General features: G+C 41.9%; 1 protein-coding gene across 4 annotated transcripts in view; it reads left to right on the top strand.

Annotated features, from left to right (window-relative positions):
* The window catches only part of ZBTB11 (zinc finger and BTB domain containing 11), a 39,423-nt gene that overhangs the window by 5,155 nt on the left and 8,660 nt on the right, over positions 1-25,608 (top strand). For 2 of the 4 annotated variants that reach the window (XM_059688027.1, XM_059688030.1), the window contains exons 2-6: positions 1,233-1,468; positions 2,305-2,536; positions 14,867-15,708; positions 15,940-16,119; positions 24,808-25,053. In XM_059688027.1, the coding sequence (XP_059544010.1) occupies positions 1,233-1,468; positions 2,305-2,536; positions 14,867-15,708; positions 15,940-16,119; positions 24,808-25,053 (1,736 nt within the window). The remainder of the gene's footprint in view (positions 1-1,232; positions 1,469-2,304; positions 2,537-14,866; positions 15,709-15,939; positions 16,120-24,807; positions 25,054-25,608) is intronic. The other 2 variants (XM_059688028.1, XM_059688029.1) reach the window with 2 other exon arrangements.

Here is a 25,608-nt window from a genome sequence, read left to right as displayed (position 1 = left end):
TTATTTCAGATAAACTTAAAATCTTGAGTGGGTGGGAAAAGGAAGTAATCTGTAATAGTGTCAACAATAAAAAAGAAAACCTAAAATGTCATAGCTTTCAAAAACATGAGATTTCTTTTATAATATGATTACAAGGTTTGGTTGTAGTCCTGTTCAGGTTGCAGATTGGCCCTACCTGTCTTTTTTTGTTTTTTTAAATATATTTTATTGATTTTTTACAGAGAGGAAGGGAGAGGGAGAGGGATAGAGAGAAACACCGATCAGCTGCCTCCTGCACACCCCCTACTGGGGATGTGCCCACAACCAAGGTACATACCCTTGACCGGAATCAAACCTGGGACCCTTCAGTCCACAGGCCGACGCTCTATCCACTGAGCCAAACCGGTCAGGGCCCTACCTGTCTTTTTTCATCTGCAGTTCAAGCTAAAGTACAGCATCCATCTGGAACATGTTCTTTAAGAGGGGATGAAATTCAGAGAACTGAGGTGAAACAGTGTCTGTCTCTCTCTCTCTCTCTCTCTCTCTCTCTCTCTCTCTCTCTCTTTGTATTTCAGAGAGGAAGGGAGAGGGAGAGAGAGATAGAAACATCAGTGATGAGAGAGAATCATTGATCGGCTGCCTCCTGCAGGCCCCCAACTGGGGATTGAGTCCACAACCTGAGCATGTGCCCTGACTGGGAATCGAATTGTGACCTGGTTTATAGGTGGACGTGAAACATTGAGCCACACCGGCTGGGCAACAGTGCCTCTTAAGCTTCTAATGAGACATGGCACATAGCATATCCATTGACCAAAGCAAATTGCATGGTCAAACCTGATGTTAGTAAGGTGAAGAAGTATTAGCTTGAGCCACATTATATTATTGTTTATGAAGGTCAAAAACAGTTGAATATTAGCAGTTTCATGTAGCTCCTAATGCATGAGTAAGTAGCAGCTCACGTGAAAATGGGCAGTGCTACATAGTGATGGGGAAGTGAATAACTAGAAATAAACAACAGTCTACTTCAGCATGGAAAGAAACCATTGTTTGTAACCTTATATCTTTGAAAACATGTATCTTAAATTCTAAAGAACTCTGTGTACTTAATGGGGCATGTTTGTGTCTACACATATGCATGCACTGGAAAATACATAAGCATACACAGACTAAATAATCACCAATATAATATATTTTTCAATTTTTAAATAAGAACAATATTACAGTTGACTTGTTAATTTTTATTTTTATTGTAGGTATATTAAAGCAAGTCAAAGATTACATTAAACAGTGTAGCAAATGCCAGGAGAAACTAGATCGCTCCCGTCCAATATCAGATACTTCAGAAATGTTGGAAGAATTAGGACTAGACCTTGAATCTGGAGAAGAAAGTAATGAATCAGAGGATGACCTGAGCAACTTTACTTCAACTCCAACTACAGCCTCCAAGCCTGCAAAAAAGAAGCCAATATCGAAACATGAACTTGTATTTGTAAGTGGAACTTTTCATTCAGCTTTAACATGTGTAACTAGTGTATTAGTGTTTGTAGGCTTTGTGAATTTTTTCTTAAACTACTAAAACTGCTTGAGTATTGGCATTGACATTGAAGATTTAAGCAGGTCTGGGTCTGCAGGGGTTCTCAACCTGTGGTTCGTGACCCCTTTGGCGGTCGAACAACCCTTTCACAGGGATCGCCTAAGACCATCCTGCATATCAGGTATTTACATTATGATTCATAACAGTAGCAACATTACAGTTATGAAGTAGCAACGAAAATAATTTTATGGTTGGGTCACAACATGAGGAACTGTATTTAAAGGGCCAGAAGGTTGAGAACCACTGGGTAATGCACTACGTTGTTGTATACACTAGAAGTATGCTAATATTGCCTCTTCATTCAGCATAAATATTCCTGTTGTTCTCTTCAGAATGTAACTTGTTAATTACTCCTCTCTTTTTTAATGGTGTATAGACAGACAGAATACACTCTGGAAGCAGACTCTGGGCCACACAGCAAGGTGAAATTAAGCTGGCTAGGTTTTTGTTTTTTGCCTGCATTAGTTTCATATATCATCAGATTTCAGGCTAGTAAGAAGTGAGATGCAGGCTTTCAGTGGGTCAAGTAGAATGAACATAGCAGAAGAGAGTGAGAACAACATATCTTTTCATTTAAATACATAGATAATAAAGAAAGAATATCAGGCTATTTCTTTCTTAATTAGTGGTATCTTTTAAAAGGGAAGGATGTGTCTTGTCTTAAATTCTGTTAAGGGTAGAAATACAGATGATATATGATACAACTCTTGGTCTCACACTTATTTTGATAGGTTGACACCAAAGGAGTGGTGAAACGTTCTTCTCCAAAACATTGTCAGGCTGTGTTAAAGCAACTGAATGAACAGAGACTCTCCAACCAGTTCTGTGATGTTACTTTGTTAATTGAAGGAGAAGAGTACAAAGCTCATAAATCTGTTTTGTCAGCTAATAGTGAATATTTTCGAGATCTTTTTATTGAGAAAGGAGCTATTTCCAGTCATGAGGCAGTGGTGGATCTTTCTGGTAAGAATTTTCTAATACTCTTGCTTTTTGTTTATAAGTACATACTGGAAGAGGCGTGTGTGTGTGTGTGTGTGTGTGTGTGTGTGTGTGTGTGTATTTCTTACAAACTCAGGGTTAATGCTAAAGTGGAAGAAGCCCACTTACAGCAGCAGACTAAGCTGAACTGAAAACCTGTTAGCAAGGCTTCCAAGGTAGATTTATGGAAAAGGCTGTCATTTCCTATCCACTGCCTCTTAGGTGAGACAGTTGTAGCAGTAGAAAATTATCTGGGATTTACACTGTTAAAAACAGTTTGAGAAAAGTCCATGACTGCATCAGTGTTGTTACACTAAGTAATTATGTTATTTAAAAAATGACTGCCTACATATTCAGTTGTGGAGCATGTTAATTATAGAGCACTTTTGTAGGTCTGGTTTTTGATCTTTAAGATTAATCATTAGAACTCATTAGGTTCAATAATCAGACTGTCAGTGAAGGATAATGAGAATTCCAGGTAGAGGGTTTTTTGTTTGTTTCATTGTTATTGTAAATGAATAATTTGACTTTTGTTTTTGGCCTTATTAGAACTTATAGAAGGGCTTAGCAATCAATAAATGAAAATTTAGTACGAATTAAAATAGCTAACCTGCTGGGATGGTGTGGCTTAGTGGTTGAGCATTGACCTATGAACCATGAGGTCACAGTTCAATTCCCCGTCAGGGCTCTTGTTCAGGTTGCAGGTTCAATCCCCAGTGAGGGCGTGCAGGAAGCAGCCGTTCAATGATTCTCTCATTGATGTTTCTATCTCTCTCCCTCTCCCTTCCTCTGAAATCAATAAAAATATATTTTATTTTATTATTTTTTTTTAAATATATTTTATTGATTTTTTACAGAGAGTAAGGGAGAGAGATAGAGAGTTAGAAACATCGATGAGAGAGAAACATCGATCAGCTGCCTCCTGCACATCTCCTACTGGGGATATGCCCGCAACCCAGGTACATGCCCTTGACCGGAATCGAACCTGAGACCTTTCAGTCCGCAGGCCGACGCTCTATCCACTGAGCCAAACCGGTTTCGGCAAAAAAATATATTTTAAAAAATAAAATAACTAACCTTATTTATTCATTTTCTCATAATATTAACTTGCTGCAACTCTTGAATTACTGACATCACTGTGTAAAGTGTCATTTCCTCTTTCTGAAACAAAAAGTAATTTTGTCCAAGTATATTAACACTTAACTAGTTAACCACTGATCCTTTTCTACCTTGTACTTTTTAAACTCATTTCACATATATTTTTTTCTTATATGTGCTTAATTACTAAAAGCTTGACTCATGTGGCTCAGTGGTTAAGTGTCAACCCATGAACCAGGAGGTCACGGTTCTATTCCTGGTCAGGACATGTGCATAGGTTGCAGGCTCGATCCCCAGTGGGGGCATGCAGAAGGCAGCCGATCAATGATTCTCTCTCATCATTGATGTTTGTATCTCTCCCTCTCTCTTCCTCTCTCTGAAATCAATAAAAACATATATTTTTTAAAAATTTGTTAATCATCTACTGTGTGTGAGGAACTAATGTAAGCTCTGGCAATATGGTGAGGAAAAACTTTTATGGAGCATAGAGTTGTTTTACATCCTAGATTAGTGGAGTTTGCTTTTCTCTGGGTTTGGAGACACAGGAGAAAATACTCCTTATAGTGGGCCATCTTAATAATAAAATTCATCACAGATATAGTCTTTTTATATTTTAGCTTTGGAGTTTTTTTTCTATCTTGCATCTGAAGCAGAAAAAAGCATATGAGTGTTTTTCTTTCCCAATTTCTCATTAGCTTGTAGTAAATTAAATGTCCGCCCCCAAATAACTGCAATACAACCTCTTTATTAAAAAAATACCTCATTTATTCTTCATTCCATATGCTTATTTTTATATATGTTAAGCAAATATGTTTTGTTTTTAAAAATTTTTTTTATTTCAGAGAAGGGAGAGGGAGAGATAGAAACACGAATGATGAGAGAGGATCATTGATTGGTTGCCTCCTGCACACTCCCTACTGGGGATTGAGCCCGCAACCCAGGCATGTGTCCTTGATCAGAATCAAACCCAGGACCCTTCAGTCCTCAGGCCAATGCTCTATCCACTGAGCCAAACCAGCTAGGGGTGCTAAGCAAATATGTAAGCCAATAGTAGGTGAAGGAGACATTAAAATTTTTCATTTGCTTTAAATACTAAATAGATAAAGATTGTTTATAAAATACTAGAGGCCCTGTGAATGAAATTCGTGCACTCAGTGGCGGGGCAGTGTCCCTCAGCCTGGCCTGCACCCTCTTGCAGTCCCGGAGCCCTTGGGGGGTGTCCGACTGCTGGCTTAGGCCCGCTCCCTGGGGGGAACGGGCCTAAGCCAGCAGTCGGACATCCTTAGCGCTGCCACAGAGGCAGGAGAGAAACCCGGCACTGCTGCTGTGCTTCCCAGCCCTGAGCCGGGCTTCTAGCTGAGCGGCGCTTCCCCTGTGGGAGCGCACTGACCACTAGGGGGCAGCTCCTGTGTTGTGTGTCTGTCCCCTAGTGGTCAGGGCACATCATAGCAACCTGTCATTCTGCCATTTGATCAATTTGCATATTAGCCTTTTATTATATAGGACTAGAAGCCTATTGCATGAAGATTCACGCAATAGGCCTTCCTTCCCCTGGCTGCTGGCACTGGTTTTCCTCTGGCACCCAGGATCCAGTCTTTTGGTCTGGCCGCAGCAAGGCTTGGCTTCAGTCTTCAGTCTTCATTCCAGCCAGAGCCTTCAGTCTTCACTCCGTGCCTGTGTATGCAAATTAACTGCCATCTTTGTTGGGTTAATTTGCATAGTTGCTCTGATTGGCTGGTGGGTGTAGTGGAGTGACACCAATTTGCATGTTTCTCTTTTATTAGTGTAGACTAGAGGCCCGGTGCACAAAAATTTGTGCACTCGGGGGGAAAGGGGGGCCCCTCAGCCCGGCCTGTGCCCTCTCGCAGTCTGGGACCCCTCGGGAGATAACGACCTGCTGGCTTAGGCCTGCTCCTGGGTGGCAGAGAGCAGGCCCAATCCCTAGGTGCAGCCCCTGGTCGGGCTCAGAGCAGAGCCGATTGGGGGGTTGGGGCACCACCCCCTGTCACACTCAAGGCAGGGTCGATGGGGAGGTTGCGGCGCGACCCCCTGTCACGCACAGAGCAGGGCCAATACGGGGGTTGGGGCACTGCCCCCTGTCACACACAGAGCAGGGCCCATCAGGGGGGTTGTGGCTCTGTACCCTGTAATGCACAGAGCAGGGCCCATTAGGGGGTTGGGGAGCTCCCTCCTGTCACGCACAGAGCAGGGCCCATCAGGGGGTTGAGGAGCTCCCCCCTGTCACTTACAGAGTAGGTCCGATAGGGGAGTTGGGTCACCGTCCCCTGTCACACACAGAGCAGGGCAGATCAGTGGGTTGGGGCGCCGCCCTCTATCACCCACAGAGCAGGGCCAATCAGGGGATTGGGGCGCCGCCACTGTCACACTCAGGGCAGGGCTGATGGGGAGGTTATGGCTCTACCCCATCACACACAGAGCAGGGCCCGTGGGGGGCCGGGGGGGAGATTGGGGCGCCGCCCTCTATCACCCACAGAGCAGGGCCGATCAGGGGGTTGGGGCGCCGCCACTGTCACACTCAGGGCAGGGCTGATGGGGAGGTTATGGCTCTACCCCGTCACACACAGAGCAGGGCCCGGGGGGCGGGGGGGGGGGGGTTGTGGCCCCACCCCCTGTCACACACAGAGCAGTGCCGATCAGGGTGTTTAGGCGCTGCCCCCTGTCATGCTGATCCCGGTGCCGGGAGGCATATTACCCTTTTACTATATAGGGTAGAGGCCTGGTGCACGGGTGGGGGCCAGCTCGTTTGCCCTGAAGGGTGTCCTGGATCAGGGTGGGGGTCCCCACTGGGGTGCCTGGCCAGCCTGGATGAGGGGATGATGGCTGTTTGCAGCTGGTCACACCCCCTTCAGGGTGGGGGTCCCCACTGGGGTGCCTGGCCAGCCTGGATGAGGGGCTGAGGGCTGTTTGCAGCTGGTCACACCCCCTTCAGGGTGGGGGTCCCCACTGGGGTGCCTGGCCAGTCTGGGTGAGGGGCTGAGGGCTGTTTACAGGCTGGGGGTGACTGAACTCCCAAACGCTCCTTTTTCCCTTTTTTTTATTTTTTATTCTGGGCCAGCTTTAGCTTGAGGCTTGGCTCCAGCTCTTAGGCCTCCACTCCTGAAAGTAGGTTTCTGGCCTTTGCATACAATGCTGCGAATCTGCTGGCTGAAGTCTGGCGGTATTTGTTAAAATGTTTCAAACTGCAGGCTCAGAGGCCTGCAGCTGAAGGCGGGGAACGTTGGTTTCCTCTGTCACTGAGGCAACCGAGCCTCATGTTCGCTTCAAGCTGCCTGGCTGCCAGCCGCCATCTTGGCTGACAGTTAATTTGCATATCTCACTGATTAGCCAATGAAAAGGGTAGCCGTCGTACGCCAATTACCATGTTTCTCTTTTATTAGTGTAGATACTTTAGAAAATTCTTTCCTACTCATAGATATTTTCATACATTGTCTTTTTACATTTTTCTAGTTTTTCTTTTATGTTTAATTTTTAATCTATTTGGAATATTAGTAAGAGATAGGTATTTGATATTATTTCCCTCCCTATTTTGACCACCACTTTTCTCAGAACCATTTAGTGAAAATTCTATCCTCTTCCGGCCCAAAGACCATGCAGATTCTCTTAGAAAACAATTTTCTGCCCCAGCCAGTTTGGCTCAGTGGATAGAGCGTCAGCCTGTGGACCAAAGGGTCCTGGATTTGATTTCTGTCACGGGCATGTCCCATGGTTGCAGGCTCCTCCCCAGCCCAGACCCTGGTCAGGCCTCATGCAGGAGGTAACCAAACAGTATGTTTCTCTCACATCGATATTTCTGTGTTTCCCCCTCTCTTCCACTCTCTCTAAAATCAATGGGAAATATCCTCAGGTAAGGAAAAAAAACAAACAAACAAATTTCCACATTTATTTGGTATTGGCTCTAAGTTTTGCTCTAATCTATTGGCTGCTTCTTCCTACTCTCTTTTTAAATTTTTTTTATCCTCACCTGAGGGCATGTTTCTGTGGAGTTTTAGAGAGGGAGGTGGGCGGGGGGGGGGGGGGAAGGGGGGAGAAAGAGACAGAGACAGAGAAAGATGGGCTGCCTCCCATAGGCACCCGGAGAGGGGATTGATCCTAAAACCTTTTGGTGTATGGGACAACACTCCAACCAACTGAGCCACCCTCCAGGGCTTTTCTACACTCTTAAAATTTGGTCTTAATTACCTGAGCTTTATAATAAGGAAAGTTTGCCACCTTTATTATTCAGGTGGGTTTTAGTTATTTAGAACCAATTGCTATTCTATATAAACCAGCCGTTCTCAACCTGTGGGTCGCGACCCCTTTGGGGGTCGAATGACCCTTTCACAGGGGTCGCCTAAGACCATCAGAAAACACATATATAATTACATACTGTTTTTGTGATTAATCACTATGCTTTAATTATGTTCAATTTGTAACAATGAAATTGGGGGTCACCACAACATGAGGAACTGTATTAAAAGGTTGTGGCATTAGGAAGGTTGAGAACCGCTGAACTGTCAAAGCAGCTCCTCAACTTCCACAAAAAGAAAATAATGTATTTTGATAGAGACTATAATAAAGTTTTAGAGATTTATCCAACAAAGGCCTTACTTATCTTTTGCTATATTCCAAGGTACTTTATACTTTTTGATACATTCTCACTTTATATTGTGTTTCTTAATCTCTCTTTCATAATTTGTTTATTTCTTTGTAGATTATCCTGAAAAATTCCAGTTCACTCACTCTTTAGCTGTGTCTGATTTGCTATGAAATTTATTGAGTTTTTTATTCCAATTTGTGTTTTCCATTTTAGAGGTTCTTTTTAGTTTTATTTCAGATTATCAGTTTTAGGGAGCTACTTTTTATGATCTTTTGTTCTACTGGTATGCTACTCTTTGTTTTTCATGTCTGATTATAGCAATACTTATATTCTTTGCTGGTTTGACTTACGCTGTTTGTTTCTACTAACTTTTTGTTCATTTGTGTCTTGTTTCTTTGTGATTTAAAAAAAAAACCAACCCTATATATACTGAATTCATATTCTTTAGAATTTTATGGGAAATCTTTGAGTTCTAAGTTGAAGATCCTAGAAAAGCATTTGCTTCTTTAGATACCGAGGGCATTAGCAGTCTGGGACCACTTTAAATTCTCATCTTGAGGGTTTTTTTATGACTATCAAAGTGCTAAATTAAGCTTGGCTGAATTTGGTGGGGCACTGAGTATATTTAGAATAATATTTTAAAATATTTTTATCTAGTATTTTTCAAGTATATGGGTCCTTCAGGGCATCGTAGTCTACCATACTGTATGCTGGATGTGGAAGTACCTATCATAAGTTTATTTATTTTTTATGTGTAGGATTTAGTTTTATATTTTATTTTTTAAAAATATATTGTATTGATTTTTTACAGAGAGGAAGGGAGAGAGATAGAGAGCTAGAAACATCGATGAAAGGGAAACATCGATCAGCTGCCTCCTGCACATCTCCCACTGGGGATGTGCCCGCAACCCAGGTACATGCCCTCGACCGGAATCGAACCTGGGACCCTTGAGTCCGCAGGCCGACGCTCTATCCACTGAGCCAAACCGGTTTCAGCTATTTTTTAAATTTATTTATTTATTTTTAATTAAATCTTTATTGTTCAGATTATTACATTTGTTCCTCTTTTTTTTCCCCCCCATAACTCCCCTCCTCCCAGTTCCCGCCCCACCCTCCACCCTCACTCCCCACCCACTGTCCTCATCCATAGGTGCACGATTTTTATCCAGTCTCTTCCCACATCTCCCACACCCCTTTCCCCCCCAAGAATAGTCAGTCCATTCCCTTTCTATGTCCCTGATTCTATTATAATCACCAGTTCATTCTGTTCATCAGATTATTTATTCACTTGATTCTTAGATTCACTTGTTGATAGATGCATATTTGTTGTTCATAATTTGTATCTTTACCTTTTTCTTCCTCTTCCTCTTCTTAAAGGATACCTTTCAGCATTTCATATAATCCTGGTTTGGTGGTGATGAACTCCTTTAGCTTTTCCTTATCTGTGAAGCTCTTTATCTGACCTTCAATTCTGAATGATAGCTTTGCTGGATAAAGTAATCTTGGTTGTAGGTTCTTGGTATTCATCACTTTGAATATTTCTTGCCACTCCCTTCTGGCCTGCAAAGTTTCTGTTGAGAAATCAGCTGACAGTCGTATGGGTATTCCCTTGTAGGTAACTGAGTTTCTTTCTCTTGCTGCTTTTAAGATTCTCTCTTTGTCTTTTGCTCTTGGCATTTTAATTATGATGTGTCTTGGTGTGGTCCTCTTTGGATTCCTTTTGTTTGGGGTTCTCCGCGCTTCTTGGACCTGTAAGTCCATTTCTTTCACCAGGTGGGGGAAGTTTTCTGTCATTATTTCTTCAAATAGGTTTTCAATATCTTGCTGTCTCTCATCTTCTGGCACCCCTATAATTCTGATGTTGGTACGCTTGAAGCTGTCCCAGAGGCTCCTTACACTATCCTCGCATTTTTGGATTCTTTTTTCATTTTGCTTTTCCAGTTGGATGTTTTTTGCTTCCTCGCATTTCAAATCATTGACTTGATTCTTGCGCTCCTCTGGTCTGCTGTCGGGCGTCTGTATAATATTCGTTATTTCAGTCCGTGTATGCTTAATTTCTAGTTGGTTCCCCAATATAACATCGAGGGTCTCATTAGATTTCTTGAGGATCTCATTAAGTTTATCGGTGGCTTCTAAACAGTTCTTGAGAGACCTTAAAAGTGTGGTTCTGAACTCTATATCTTCCATTGACAATTTTGTCCTGTTTCTTTGTCTCCGCATTTTGTTATGCTTCCTTGGTGCACCCCCTAGTGGTCTTTGTTCGCAGTCTTATAGTTAAACCTTGATTGTTGTAGCTAATTCCAGGGAGGGTTTGACCTCCAGGCCAAGTGGCTATGAGAATCAGCTGTGTCAGCAGTGAGAGAACTTCTGTCCTCTAGGGAGGTGCTAATTTAGCCTTTGCCTGAGGCTATCTGGCAAATGCCTCTGTGCAGGGCTTGGGCGGGGCGGGTCGCACAGGATCAACAGGGTGGGCCGGAGAGAGCAGTTATGGCGGCTCTCAGTCCTGTCCCCAGGGGCTCTGCCTCTCTGAGTCCCAGCAATGGCTACAAACCTCGGAGAGAAAGCTGCACTCGCTCTGACCGAAGCCAGACAGTCCCGCTTCTCCCGTTTGAGTCTGGGTCCCTAAAGACTCGCCCGGATCTGGTGCTCAGAGTCTGCGACTCCCTCCCGATTGAAAACGCCAACCGCGCCCTCCGCCGCCAGCCCGCTCCGCGCACTCCGCACCTCAGAATTTGACTTCACCACTGCGCCTCCTCTGAGTGTCCGTGTGCGTTTCTCTTTCCTCCTAGTTGTAGGACTTCCACTCAGCCAGCGTTCCTGTGGTTCTGGGTGATGTCCCTTCCGTTTTTTGGTTTCACTTTTGAAGTAGTTGTTCAAAGCAGCAAACTCCGGCGTTAACCTATGCCGCCATCTTGGTTCTCCTCTATTTTTTAAATTTAATTTAATTTATTTTTTGTTAATCCTTACTCGAGGATATTTTTCTATTGGTTTTTAGGGAGAGTGGAAGAGAGAGGGAAAAACAGAGAGAAACATTGATGTGAGAGAAACACATCGATTAGTTTCCTCCTGCATGCCCCACACTGGGGATCGAGCCTGCAACCGGGCAATGGGCCCTGATCAGAATCGAACCGTAGCCTCCTGGCTCATAGGTCAATGCTCAACCACTGAGCCACACCAGCTGGGCGTGTTGTCCTTTCTTTTTTTAAAATATATTTTATTGAGTTTTTTTGTTTTTTTTAATATATTTTATTGATTTTTTACAGAGAGGAAGGGAGAGAGATAGAGAGTTAGAAACATCGATGAGAGAGAAACATCGATCAGCTGCCTCCTGCACATCTCCTACTGGGGATGTTCCCACAACCCAGGTACATGCCCTTGACCGGAATCGAACCCGGGACCTTTCAGTCCGCAGGCCGACACTCTATCCACTGAGCCAAACCGGTTTTGGCTTTATTGAATTTTTTACAGAGAGGAAGGGAGAGGGATAGAGAGTTAGAAACATCGATGAGAGAGAAACATCGATCAGCTGCCTCCTGCAAACTCCCCACTGGGGATGTGCCCACAACCAAGGTACATGTCCCTGACTGGAATCGAACCTGCGACCCTTGAGTCTGCAGGCCAATGCTCTATCATGTTGTCCATTTTTAAAAAATTTTAATTTTCATAAAAACATATAATATAAAATTTCCTAACTTGGTAGCTCAGTTGGTTAGAGCATCATCCCCATAGCTAAGGTTGAATGCATAAATAAGTGGAACAACAAATCCATTTTTATCCCCCTTCCCCTCTTCTTCTCTCCTCTCCCTCTAAAATTAATAAAATAAAAAGAAGCCCTGGCTGGTTTGTTCAGTGGTTAGAGCATCAGCCTGCAAAACAGGCTTCCAGGTTCGATTCCCTCTCAAGGGCAAGTATCTCACTTGCAGGCTCAACCCAGATTGGGGTGTGAATAGGAGGCAACCATCCGATATATCTCTCTCACATCTATGTTTCATCTTGCAAAGTTACCCGTTTCCTTTTCATTTACAGAGTGTTTATATATATGTATGTAAAAAGGCTAGGGGTAAAAACAGAATACCAAAATTATCTGTCTTATCTTTTAACAGTAAGATTATGAGTGATTTTTTATTTTTGTTTTCTTATTTTGTGTGTGTTTTATAGTATTTTTAAAAAGTGATTCTTTTTTTTTTTAAAAAAAAGATATTTTATTATTGATTTCAGAGAGAGAGATGAAGAGAGAGATAGAAACATCAATGATGAGAGAGATTCATTGATCCTCTGTGCCCCATACTGGGGATCGAGCCCGCAACTCAGGGATATGCCCTGATTAGGAATCAAACCATGACCTCCTGGTTCATAGGTTGATGCTCAACCACAGAGCCATGACAGCTGGGCTGTTTTATAGTATTTTACAATAAACATAACTTGTAGCTTTGAAAAAATGGTTTTAGATAGTCAAAGTGTTGTTTGGAGCAGTGTTAATTCTTTTGTGGAAAAATTTTCTTATGGCTTCAAACTTAGAAATTAAAAAGATACTAGATAACAGACCAACATACATTATTTTGTTGGTATGTGTGTGTTTTTTAAAGAAATACTCTTTCTATCAGCTGGTGTGGCTCAGTGTTTGAACGCTGACCTATGAACCAAGAGGTCACAGTTCGATTCCTGGTCAGGGCACATGCTGAGGTTGCAGGCTTGATCCCCAGTGTGGGGCGCAGCTGATCAATGAATCTCTCTCATCATTGATGTTTCTATCTCTTCCCCTCCCTCTCCCCCTCCCTCTCTAAAATCAATAAAAAGTATATTTTTAAAAAAAGAAATATTCCTTCTTCAAGCTATTTAACTTGGTCTCATAATTTGTAGCAGGATTAATATGGTTATAGCCTATTTAATTACAGCTTTCATTGGAATGGCAGAAATAGCCATGATGCTAATGTTGATGTGTAGTTCCCTCAGTTTCCAACCTGATCCTAATGTATCTCAGTTTATGGCTTCCATGTATACTTATGCATCCCGTCTGCCTGTGTAAAAGGACAGCATTTTATGTAGCTTGAGTCAAAACTGAATAACGCAGCAATTGTGTGTTTTTAAAAGGTTGCTTTGGCTCTCTCATATTTTTTTAAAATATATTTTTATTGATTTTAGAGAAGAAGGGAGAGGGAGGGAAGCGGGGGGGGGGGGCGGGAGAGAAACATCAATGATGAGAGAGAATCATCGATCCACTGCCTCCTGCACGCCCCCCATCTGGGGATGGAGCCTGCAACCTGGGTATGTGCCCTTGACTGTAATAAAACCTGGGCTCTTCAGTCTGCAGGCCTGTGCTCTATCCACTGAGCCAAACCGGCTAGGGCTGGCTCTCTTTATTTTAATAAAAGATCTCTAAGACAGCCCAGCTGGTATGGCTCAGTGGTTAAGCGTCAACCTATGAATCATGAGGTCACAGTTTGATTCCCGATCAGAATACATGACCAGGTTTGGGGCTCGGTCCCCGGTGGGGGGAAATCAATGAATTTCTCTCATCATTGATGTTTCTGTCTCTTTCCTTCTCCCTTCCTCTCTGAAGTCAATGAAAAAATATTTTAAAAAGATCTCTAAGAAAAATTATATATGAAAAGTAAGGCACAGTAGAGTGTAATAAGATACCTCCTGTAAAAAAAGGGGAGTAAGAATATTTGCTTGGCTTTATAAAGAAACTCTGGAAAACTATACAAATTCTTAAAAATACTGGTTGTGGAGATGGAGTTAGACATCACTATAATTTTCTGATTTTTGAATCATGACTATATTAAAATGGCTTTTGAAAGCGAAGTACTGAGAACTTAGTAAAGAAATAAACTGATCTTATTTTTTCAGATAAATAGGAATGTAATACCTCATGTGTACAGTAATTATTTCATTCCTTAGACCAGGAATAGGCAAACCATAGCCCAATTCTCTTTTCTCTCGTTTTTTTGTAAATAAAGTTGTATTAGAACACAGCCACACCCATTTGTATATGTGTTATCTATGACTACTCTTTCTAGCTATAATGACAGAGTTGAGTAGTTACAACAGACATTTTATGGCCTGTACTATTAATTATCTGACTCTTTACAGAAACATTTTGCTAGCCTCCTGCCATATACCTTGTTTTTAAATATTTAGTAGAACTCATTGTTCACAATAAAATTTTTATATGGACTTCTATTAAAATATACAAGCTATACATATGAAGTGAGGTTAGGAGACAAGTTGGTTGAACCCTGCCTACTCACCTGCATCCCTCTCTTTTTTTACCCTCCATTCTCCAGCAGCTGTTTCTTGAGGGGAATTTGAGGAACCCCCGGGGTTCTAAGGAGTACAGTTTGAAAATGACTGCCTTACAACAACTCTTTGAGGTAGTAAGTCTGATATTATTTTCTATTTTAGGTATTGAGAGACTCGGCTTATAGAAGTGAGTTAGTCAAGGCTTAATAAACAACCAGAACACAAAAACAAATCCAGGGTGTTTAATTGCAGAATAAATGGTCATGTTTGCCTTTATATTCTATTTTATATTGTTATAATCATGTATTAATTGTTCTTACAAGGTGTGTTAGTGGTGATTTGACTTTTTTGTCCCCCATCTGTCTTGTTTCATATAGGTTTTTGTAAAGCAAGCTTCCTCCCTTTACTGGAATTTGCCTATACTTCTGTGCTAAGTTTTGATTTCTGTAGCATGGCTGATGTAGCCATCTTGGCTCGGCATCTCTTCATGTCAGAAGTTTTAGAAATCTGTGAAAGTGTACATAAACTAATGGAAGAGAAGCAGCTAACGGTATATAAAAAGGGTGAAGTACAAACAGTTGCATCTACCCAGGACTTACCAGAACAAAACGGAGGTATAGCACCTCCTGTGGTTAACAATGAGGGAACCACCACAACTTTACCTACTGACCTTGGGGATTGTGAAATTGTACTGTTGGTGAATGGAGAAGTGCCAGGAACTGAACAGCATGGAGAGCTCAGACAGCAGCCCGAGCCCCAGGTCTCTGCAGAGGCTGAAGCTCCTCTGTCACCTTCACCTGCAGGCTGTGCAACTGATTCTCACCCTGAAATGGATTCTGTTGATTTAGTAACAAAAAACAACCAGACAGAACTAGAAACTTCAAACAGTAGAGAAGGTAGCACAGTTTCTAATATTTATCCTAAACTCTCCAAAGAGAATGTTATCAGTGGCCCTCCAGAAAACAGTGATATGGGAAATGATACATCAAATGAGGATATCTGTGATGAAGACATGCCAGAGCATAGACAGAACCTTGGCCAATCTTTAAAAGATCAGGAAAATCTAGTTGCAAAGACAGACCTCAGCCCTGATGATGATACTTATAGAAGCAGGCTTCGACAGCGTTCTATTAATGAAGGGGGATATATTCGACTACACAAAGGAATGGAGAAAAAGTTGCAGAAACGGAAAGCCACCCCCAAGTCAGCAGTTCAACAGGTATGATGAAGAGTTGGCATTTGTTGTTTTAGCTTTAATTTGAAAGCATTCTATGGGTAAACATGCCTATGGTGAAAATTATGGGGTGAAGGAGGATAAGTACAGGAAAGCAACTTAAACTTTTAAATAACAGTATAATAAGATATGTGAATTTGCAATATTTATGATTCATGGCTTAAAAATAAAAATGATTAATATTTACTTAGATTGTGTTTTCTATCCCTTACTTAGGTAGCCCAGAAATTAGTTCAAAGAGGAAAAAAGATGAAACAGCCAAAGAGGGATGCTAAAGAGAATACTGAAGAAGAAGCATCTCATAAATGTGGGGAATGTGGAATGGTTTTTCAGAGAAGATACACGCTTATAATGCACACACTGAAACATGAAAGATCTAGAGATTACAAATGCCCGGTAAGTATCTGGGAAACTAATTGAAGATGGTCTAACGTCATGATAAGTGGAATCTAACTTATTGCTTCATTGTTATTCTGCCATTTGTGTTCTCTGTGTTTGTCCCCCCTTGTATTACTATAAGAGTCATTTTCTGATTTGTACTTGTATTTCTTTGACAAAAAATATATTTAGTGATGTACTCTACTTCCTCCTGATACCAGTGAGACAGTAAAATTATCATTTTAAAAATGTAAGTTCTTCGGCGCCCTCTTAGCGCAGCAGGCAGCGCGTCAGTCTCATAAAAATGTAAGTTCTTGCCCTAGCTGGTTTCGCTCAGTGGATAGAGCATTGATCTGTGGGCTGAAAGGTTCCAGGTTTGATTCCAGGCATGGGCACATGCCCAGATTGTGGGCTCGATCCCCAGTGTTGGGCATGCTGGATGCAGCCAATTAATTATTCTCTCTCATTATTGATGTTTCTATCTCTCCCTTTCCCTTCTTCTCTGAAATCAATAAAAATATATTTAAAGAAAAGAAAAGTTTTCCAGCAGGGCACACACAGCGTCCATGGAAGGAAAAAATAAATAAGCTCAAAGAGAATAGGTGAGGAGACCTTAGCAACTAAATTCTAGACCAGTGATGGCAAACCTTTTGAGCTCGACATGTCAGCATTTTGAAAAACCCTAACTTAACTCTGGTGCCGTGTCACATATAGAAATTTTTTGATATTTGCAACCATAGTAAAACAAAGATTTATATTTTTGATATTTAACAAAAATCAACCAAAAAAATGAGTTCGCGTGTCACCTCTGACACGCGTGTCATAGGTTTGCCATCACTGTTCTAGACTTTGATTCAACAGATTATTTAAAAGGGCTCATTGCCAGGCTTTCAGTGGGGAAAGCTAAGAAGCACTCAAAATTGTATTTTTGATGCAGGTGTGGAAGGACTCAAGTAACACACTTACCTATTGTATTGCAGAACTACCAAACAGCTTAGGAATTAGTATTACTAGCTACCTTAAAAGTAGAAGTGATTCTGGTTGTTAGAAAGTCTTTTTGAGAGGCATTAAGTCCCCACCACCACTCCCTCAGACAAAGATTCATCCTTTACGTTCAAGAAAAGAAAATTATAATTGCTCTGGGGAAAACTGTGTATAGAGAGGGTAAACGTACTATACCCAAAACAAGGAAAAGTAAAAGCTTTCATACTAAATATTAAGATTTTTAAAGTTGTCTTTCTCTAATCAGTGCTCAGCATGTTAACAGTCAGGTATTTAACTTGAAAGCAAAAAGACTTCAGAGATGAGAAATCCAAAACCCATAAACAAAAGACCTAAAGATACTTCTAACTAAAGCCTGTGGGTGACAACCCACTCCCCCACTTACACAGAAATTCCAATCAATCTTTTTAATATCTTATCCTGAAATGTGAATGGACACCAGGGATAATCAGACTCATGATAAACATTTCAAGAGGAAAACAACTTTGAGGAATCCAAGACTACGCAGAGAGAAGAAAACTTAAACAAATTAAAAAAAAACCCAGACTTCCAGTGAAGATGGTAGGTGAGTGTGTTACTTGAGTCCTTCCACACCCGCATCAAAAATACAGAACAACCATCATTCAGAACTCCCTGAAATCTAGCTGAATAGAAGTCCTACAACTAGGGATTTAAAGAAGCCGCCATCTCAAGATTGAGAGGAGGGACAGAGATGCAGAACAGGCTGGTCTCACACCCACATGTGGGAATTTCAAATCAGGAAGGATGGCCTGGCTGGTGTGGCTCGGTTGGGCATCATCCCTGCACCAAGAGGTTTCTGGTTTGAGTCTTGGGCAGGGTACATGCCTGGGTTTTGGGCTTGACCCCTGGTAGGGGGTGTGTAGGAGGTGGCAGATCGATGTTGCTCTCCCATCAATGTTTCTCTCTTCTCCCTTCCTTTCTCTAAAAAATCAATAGCCCTGACCGGTTTGGCTCAGGGGATAGAGCGTCGGCCTGCGGACTGAAGGGCCCTAGGTTCGATTCCGGTCAAAAGCATGTACCTTGGTTGCGGGCACATCCCCAGTAGGGGGTGTGCAGGAGGCGGCTGATCGATGTTTCTCTCTCATCGATGTTTCTAACTCTCTATCTTTCTCCCTTCCTCTCTGTAAAAAATCAATAAAATATGTATTTTTTAAAAAAATAAATAAGTGCCCTAGCTGGCTTGGCTCAGTGGATAGAGTGTCAGCCTGCGGACTAAAGGGTCCCAGGTTCGATTCCAGCCAAGGGCATATGCCTGAGTTGTGGGTTCTATCCCCCACAATAGGGGGCGTGCGGGAGGCAGCCAGTCAATGATTCTCTCTCATGATGTTTCTATCTCTCTCCCTCTCTGAAAGCAATTAAAGAAATATATTAAAATAAATAAATAAAAATAAAAATAAGCAAAATTGGGAGGGATATCTTGGCTGCAGAGGTCCCCCCTGGGAGTAAGAGGTCCCAGCCTCAACCAGATACCCAACCCAGGATTCCAGTGCCAGAAAGAAGACTGGCTATAAAAACCAGGGGGGAGTGTGGCTGAGTGGAATGGAGGGCTGCCAGAATCCCAAGCAGTTCCTCTTAAAGGATCTGAACTCAGACTCAGACTCACTTTCTCTGAGCTCCAGTGCTGGGGCAGCAGCTTGGAAGGAACCAGGGATATACAGAGCGGAACTTACTTTTCTTTTTTGGCACCAGGATGAGAGCTTTCTGTCAGACAAAAGTATTAGTAGAGTCCCCACACCCATAGAGCTGACAGATGGGCATCATATCTGAGACTCCATCAACCTGGCTCACACTGTTTGCCCTGCCCTGGTGATTCCTTGAGGCTCCCTTCATCCAACCTTCAGGCCCATCCAAGCCATTTCCAGTGGCTTTTCCATACAACTGACACCTCTTGCCTCCTGCTTCGGACTTTCCTAAAAACTCTCAAGCAGCCCCTACATAGTCCATGCCTCTTGCTAAGTGCCACAGGCCCATCACTAGCTGCAGCCTGCTTTGGTTCACAGTTTGGTCTCTCTTGGACATCTCCAAGGCCAACACAAGTAGCAGCCACCTGCAGATCTCTCTGTAACTATGCCCGAAGCAGGGCATAGATGATGGTTGACTTAGCACCACAGCCAGTGCATTTGTTGGACAGCTTCAGACCATACCTGATTATAACCCTACCACCTCTGTGAGAGACACACTCAAAGTGGGGAATCAGTGAGCACCAAAGCCCCACTGAAGGAGGTCCTGCTCTGTAAGGTTGACTTGTGCACAGCAGCTAGTCCTCACAGCCGTTTGTCCTGGGGGTCATTCCCTCCCAGTGATGCCAACAGCAATCAAAGCTCAATTATAATGGGACAGTGCACACAGCCCACAGAGGGACATACTTAGAGCACCCAACTCGGGTGACTAGAGGATGCTTACTATATAAGGCCTTTCTAAGTACAGGAGATATAGCAGCTCTACCTAATAAATAGAAACAAACATAGGGAAGCATGCAAAATAAGGAGACAAAGAAACAGGTTCCAAATGAAAATAGGAAAAATCTCGAAAAAAAGAAGTAAATGAAATGGAGGCAAGAAAACTACCAGATGTAGAGTTTTTTGAAAATGGTTATAATGATGCTCAAGGTACTTAGTGAGAACTTCAACAACATGAAAAAGGACATAGAAACCATAAAAAGGAAACAGAAATGAAGGATACATAACTGGAATGAAGAATAATTTACAAGAAATCAATAGTCGGTTAGATGACAGTGAGAATCAAATAAGTGATTTGGGCCCTAACCGGTTTGGCTCAGTGGATAGAGTGTCGGCCTGCGGACTCAAGGGTCCCAGGTTCAATTCCGGCCCAGGGCATGTACCTTGGTTGCAGGCACATCCCCAGTAGGGGGCGTGCAGGAGGCAGCTGATTGATGTTTCTCTTTCATCAATGTTTCTAACTCTCTAACCCTCTCCCTTCCTCTCTGTAAAAAATCAATAAAATATATTTTTTTAAAAAAAGTGATTTGGAACACATGGAAGCAAAAAACACCCAATCGGAACAGCAAAAAGAGAAAAAGATTTCAGAAATACGAAGATAGTGTAAGGAACCTCTGGGACAACGTCAGGCACATCGACATTTGCATCATGGGGGTTCCGGAAGGAGAAAGAGAACAAGAAATTGAATATCTATTTGAAAAAAATAATGATAGAAAACTTCCCTAACCTGGTGAAGGAAATAGACATACAAGTCCAGGAAGTACAGAGAGTCCCAAACAAGATGAACCCAAAGTGGCCCACATCAAGACACATAAGTAAAATGCAAAAAAAGACTAAGACTCTTTTTTTTTAGAGCTAAATTGTTTTTAAATGTTTTTGTTGAATATTTTAGAGAGAGAGAGGGAGATGGAGAGAGAAACATCGATGAGAGGGAAACATTGATCAGTTGCCGCCTGCACGTCCCCTACTGGGGATCGAGCCTACACCTGGGTGTGTGATTTGACCAGAAATGGAACTGTGGTTCCTGGGTCGATGCTCAACTGCTGAGCCACACCAGGTAGGCCAAAGAGAATCTTAAAAGCAGCAAGAGATAAGCAGTTAGTTACCTACAAGGGAGCTTCCCCATATGCCTGTCAGCAGATTTCTCAGCATAAACATTGCAGGCCAGAAGGGACTGGCAAGAAATAATCAAAGTGAAGAAAAGCAAGGAATTACAACCAAGATTACCCAGGAAAGCTATCATTTAGAATTGAGGACATATACAGAGCTTCTCAGACAAAAAGCTAAAGGAGTTGATCACCGCCAAACTACTATTATATGAAATGTTAAAGGGTCTTCTTTATTTTTAATATATTTTTTATTTATTTCAGAGAGGAAAGGAGAGATAGAAATATAAATGATGAGAGAGAATCATTGATCGGCTGCCTCCTGCACGCCCCACTAGGGATTGAGCCCACAACCCAGGCGTGTGAACTCCTAGGTTGACACTCAACCACTGAGCCACGCCGGCCAGGCTAAAGGTTTTTTAAAAAGAAGAAGGGGGAAAAAAGATGAAGGGATTTAGGAGTACAAATTGGTAGTTACAGAATATTCATGGAGGTGTAAATTATGTAAAAGATTAGCCAGAGAACATATATGCATAGCCCATGAACACTGACAACAATGTGAAGGCTGGGGGCGGGGGGGCGCTGGGTGGAGGAAGGAAAATGGGGGACATGTGTAATAGTGCCAACAATAAAGAAAAAAAATGTAAGAAAATGAAATCTTATCACCTCCCAAAAAACAAATTACAAAGTATGACATCAGAAATAAAGGAAAAAGTTACAATGAAACAATAACCAGATACATATTTTTAATCTTCACCTGAGGATATTTTTCCATTGATTTTTTTTTTAAAATATATTTTATTGATTTTCTACAGAGAGGAAGGGAGAGAGATAGTTAGAAACATCGATGAGAGAGAAACATCGATCAGCTGCCTCCTGCACACCTCCTACTGGGGATGTGCCCGCAACCAAGGTACATGCCCTTGACTGAAATCGAACCTGGGACCTTTCAGTCCGCAGGCCGACGCTTTATCCACTGAGCCAAACCGATTACGGCTCCATTTGATTTTTAAAGAGTGGAAAAGAAAAAGACAGAAATATCGATGTGAGAGAAACAGATCAATTGGTTGTGCACATACCCCAACCAGGGCCCAGACTGGGGAGGAGCCTGCAACCGAGGTACGTGCCCTTGACTAGAATCAAACTCGGGACCCTTTGGTCTGCAGGCCGACACTCTATCCACTGAGCAAAACCAGCTTGGGCCACACACTATATTTTTAAAAGGGCACATTAAGAGAACGGGAGAGCTTATTAGGAATAAATATATAATAAATATAAAAATCTCAGAAAAGTTGGGAAATAGAATTTACTAAATCTCTCAGAAAATAATGCATAAAGACAAGTTAGAAAATGGGAGTGAGAAACAGTTAGGGGATTGGTCTAAGATATATAGTATCCACATAATTCCAAACAAAGAACATGGAAAAAGGAAATCATTGATGCAATAAAGAAAAATTTCAGAGCTTAAGTATAGAAGTTTTCTTGTTAAAGGATAGGTTGAATGCCCAGAGTCATAGATGAAAATAAATCTATATCAATATTCTATATAATAAAACCTTAATATGCAAATTGACCAAACTACGGAATGATCGGCAGAACAACTGGTTGCTGTGATGTGCACTAACCACCAGGGGACAGACGCTCAATGCAGGAGCTGCCCCGTACTGAGAGGGAGGTGACTAGCGGTGGTGATTGGGGGGCAGAGCTGGACAGCGGGCAGCGCCAGGCCACCAGCCAAGGCAGGTGCCAGGGTGGCCCTCCAATCACCCCGCCCACCGGTCATCCCACAGATGGCCCTGGATTGCGAGAGAGATGTCCAATTGCTGGTTTAGGCCTGACATCCCCCGAGGGGTCCTGGATTACAAGAGGACACAGGCCGGGCTGAGGGACCCCCTCCACCCCAGTGCACGAATTTACACGAATTTCATGTACCAGTCCTCTAGTATATTATAAAATTTCATAATTGCCCAGTTGGTGTGGCTCAGTGGTTGAGCATCAACTTATTAGCTAGGACAGTGGTCGGCAAACTGCGGCTAGGCAAACCACGGCTCGTGAGCCACATGTGGCTCTCTGGTCCCTTGAGTGTGGCTCTTCCACAAAATACCGACTTCTGCACATGGGCCACGAAGTTTCAGTTGCACTGTATGTGCACGCCCGCACGTGGTATTTTGTGCAGCCAAAGTGGGGAGACAAAGATGTCCCAAATGAAAGAACAGGAGCACTCTCCAGGAAAAGAGCTAAATGAAATGGACACAAGCAATTTATCATATATAAGGATGTGGAGAATAGAGAAATTATTTCTAACTTGGAATTTATAGCCAGTCAAACCGTCAGTTATTTCTGATGGTAGAATGGGACATTTCCAGACATTTTACCTCCCAAACTCCCTTTCTCAGGAAGCTGTTGAGAGTCCAAGTGCAGGAAACAGGGCATAGTGCTTTGATAGATAGAGATCACCGATAAGATGATGTGTTTGTTCATCCTCACCGGAGGATATTTTTTCCATTGGTTTTGTTTGTTTGTTTTGAGAGAGAGTGGCAGAGACGGGGAAGGGGGAGCGACAGAAAGAGAGAAACATAAATTGGTTGCCTGCTGCACGCACCCCCACCGGGAAAAGGTATCAGCCTACAACCGAAGTACAAAGTACGTGCCCTTGACCAGAATCAAATATTCAACCCTTTAGTCTGCGGACCAGTGCTTTAACCCTTGAGCCAAACCAGCTAGGGCTAAATATTAGTTTGTTTGGTTTTTTGTTAATCCAAGATGATGTGTTTAAAATCTCCTCTCAGTAGACATTTGGGGAAAGGGTTTAATGATGAATTAGCAGTAAATACAGAGCAGTAAGCAAAACAGAAAACAAAAAGAAAGGAAAGAGAATCATAGTGTACTATATGGTCCAGGTGTAATAACATTTCACCATCCAAATAATGTAAACACTGAATTAGATATAATAAAAATTATAATATTGAGAGAGTAGGATAATTTGAAGGATTTGCATATGTGTAGAGAGTGGGGGTAAGGGAGAGTGTCATCGTCTGTTATTCCTGTTACTTGGAGTTATAAAGATAAGCATCATGAGAGAGTAAACAAACAAAAAACAGTTGAAAGAGGTAGTGGATCAAGAGACGAGTTTTATTTATTTATTTATTTATTTATTTTTTAAATATATTTTATTGATTTTTTACAGAGAGGAAGGGAGAGAGATAGAGAGTCAGAAACATCGATGAGAGAGAAACATCGATCAGCCGCCTCCTGCACATCCCCCAGCGGGGATGTGCCCGCAACCCAGGTACATGCCCTAGACCGGAATCGAACCTGGGACCTTTCAGTCCGCAGGCCAACGCTCTATCCACTGAGCCAAACCGGTTTCGGCTATTTATTTTTTTAACAATAAGTTTTGTAACCCTGGCCAGTTTGGCTCAGTGGATGGAACGTCGGCTGAGGGGCCCTGGATTCAATTCCGGTCAGGGGCACATGCCCAGGTTGTGGGCTCAGTTCCCAGTGTGGGGCGTGCAGGAGGCAGCAATCAATGATTCTCTCTCAACATTGATATTTCTCTCTCTCCCTCTCTCTTTCTCTCCGAAATCAATCAAAATATATTTTTTAAAAAAACAATACTTAAAAAAATAAATTTTATAAATGAGAATATGTAACTTTGATTTCATGAATCCCCAGTAACTACTGGATAATATCCAACGACCATCACAGTTTTATTTTTCTACTTTTTCAAACCCCTATTTTTGCTCTACCCAACAACTATTAATACTCCTGTAATGATAGCATTCTTCAGTCTTCGTCTCTGTTCTACAATCTCTTCAAAACAGACCTGTCTGCCTCAGTGAGGCCTTTCTTTATTGTTCAGATTACTCCTTCTTAAATATTTTACCTTTATTTACATATAAATCCTGTTTCTGTGGCTAGATTATAAACCTCTCCAGAGTAGAGGCTGGGCCTTACCCTTTGCATCTTTATAATCTGGTACCTAACTTATAGTCTATGTGTTTATTGATTTATGTAATTGTAACATAGATATGGGAAGTTGACATATGAGTCAGGTTTCACTTAACATTTGTAATGAAATTACATTTAGACAGAATTTTGTTTACTTTTCCTTTTAGCTGTGTAAAAAACAGTTTCAGTACAGTGCCTCCTTGAGAGCACACCTTATTCGACATACCAGAAAAGTTGCACCCTCTTCATCGTCTTCCAATTTCACATCTAATGAGGCATCAGGAACATCGTCTGAGAAGGGCAGAACCAAACGAGAATTTATATGTTCCATATGTGGAAGGACATTACCTAAATTATATTCTCTTCGAATACATATGTTAAAGCACACTGGTGTAAAGCCACATGCATGCCAGGTAAAGCCATAACATTTATTTTGTTATGTAAAGAAGATTGGAATTTAAGTGGTGATAAGACTGGTTGATTCTGGAGTCACCCTTACTCTTAAAAAATGTCACAAGGGATTCTATGACTTTTTTAGTTTTTTGTCTGGATAAAGGGTGATTCCTAATTGTGTTCTTTAATTTGTTGTTTAATTTATTGTAATTTGAAATGAATCTATTTAGGATGTTCATTAAGATTTGGGGGATGTATGGGTGAGAATCATCATCCCAGTCATCGCTTAGCCTTCAGCAGGACTAATCTGGACTCAAAAGGAACCCAGGGTTTAGACAAATCTTTGCAAAATCCTGCATGCGCTATGTATCCGCTAGTGTTGAGAAGGTCTGAGGGTACAAATGTCAAAATATGACTCCTAAGTAAATAATTCTGTGATTAGCCAACTTTAGGCTATTCTCTCTCTCTCTCTCTCGTTTTTTGTTTTGTTTTAGCTTTTTGTTATATGAGAATACAATACAATAAAAGAGAATAAAAGAGGTCCTGTGTACCCTTCATCCAGATTCAATAGTTAT

Source organism: Myotis daubentonii, chromosome 3, assembly GCF_963259705.1.
Source record: "Myotis daubentonii chromosome 3, mMyoDau2.1, whole genome shotgun sequence".
Classification (NCBI taxonomy): domain Eukaryota; kingdom Metazoa; phylum Chordata; class Mammalia; order Chiroptera; family Vespertilionidae; genus Myotis; species Myotis daubentonii.
This window is presented reverse-complemented; position numbering and strand designations above follow the sequence as displayed.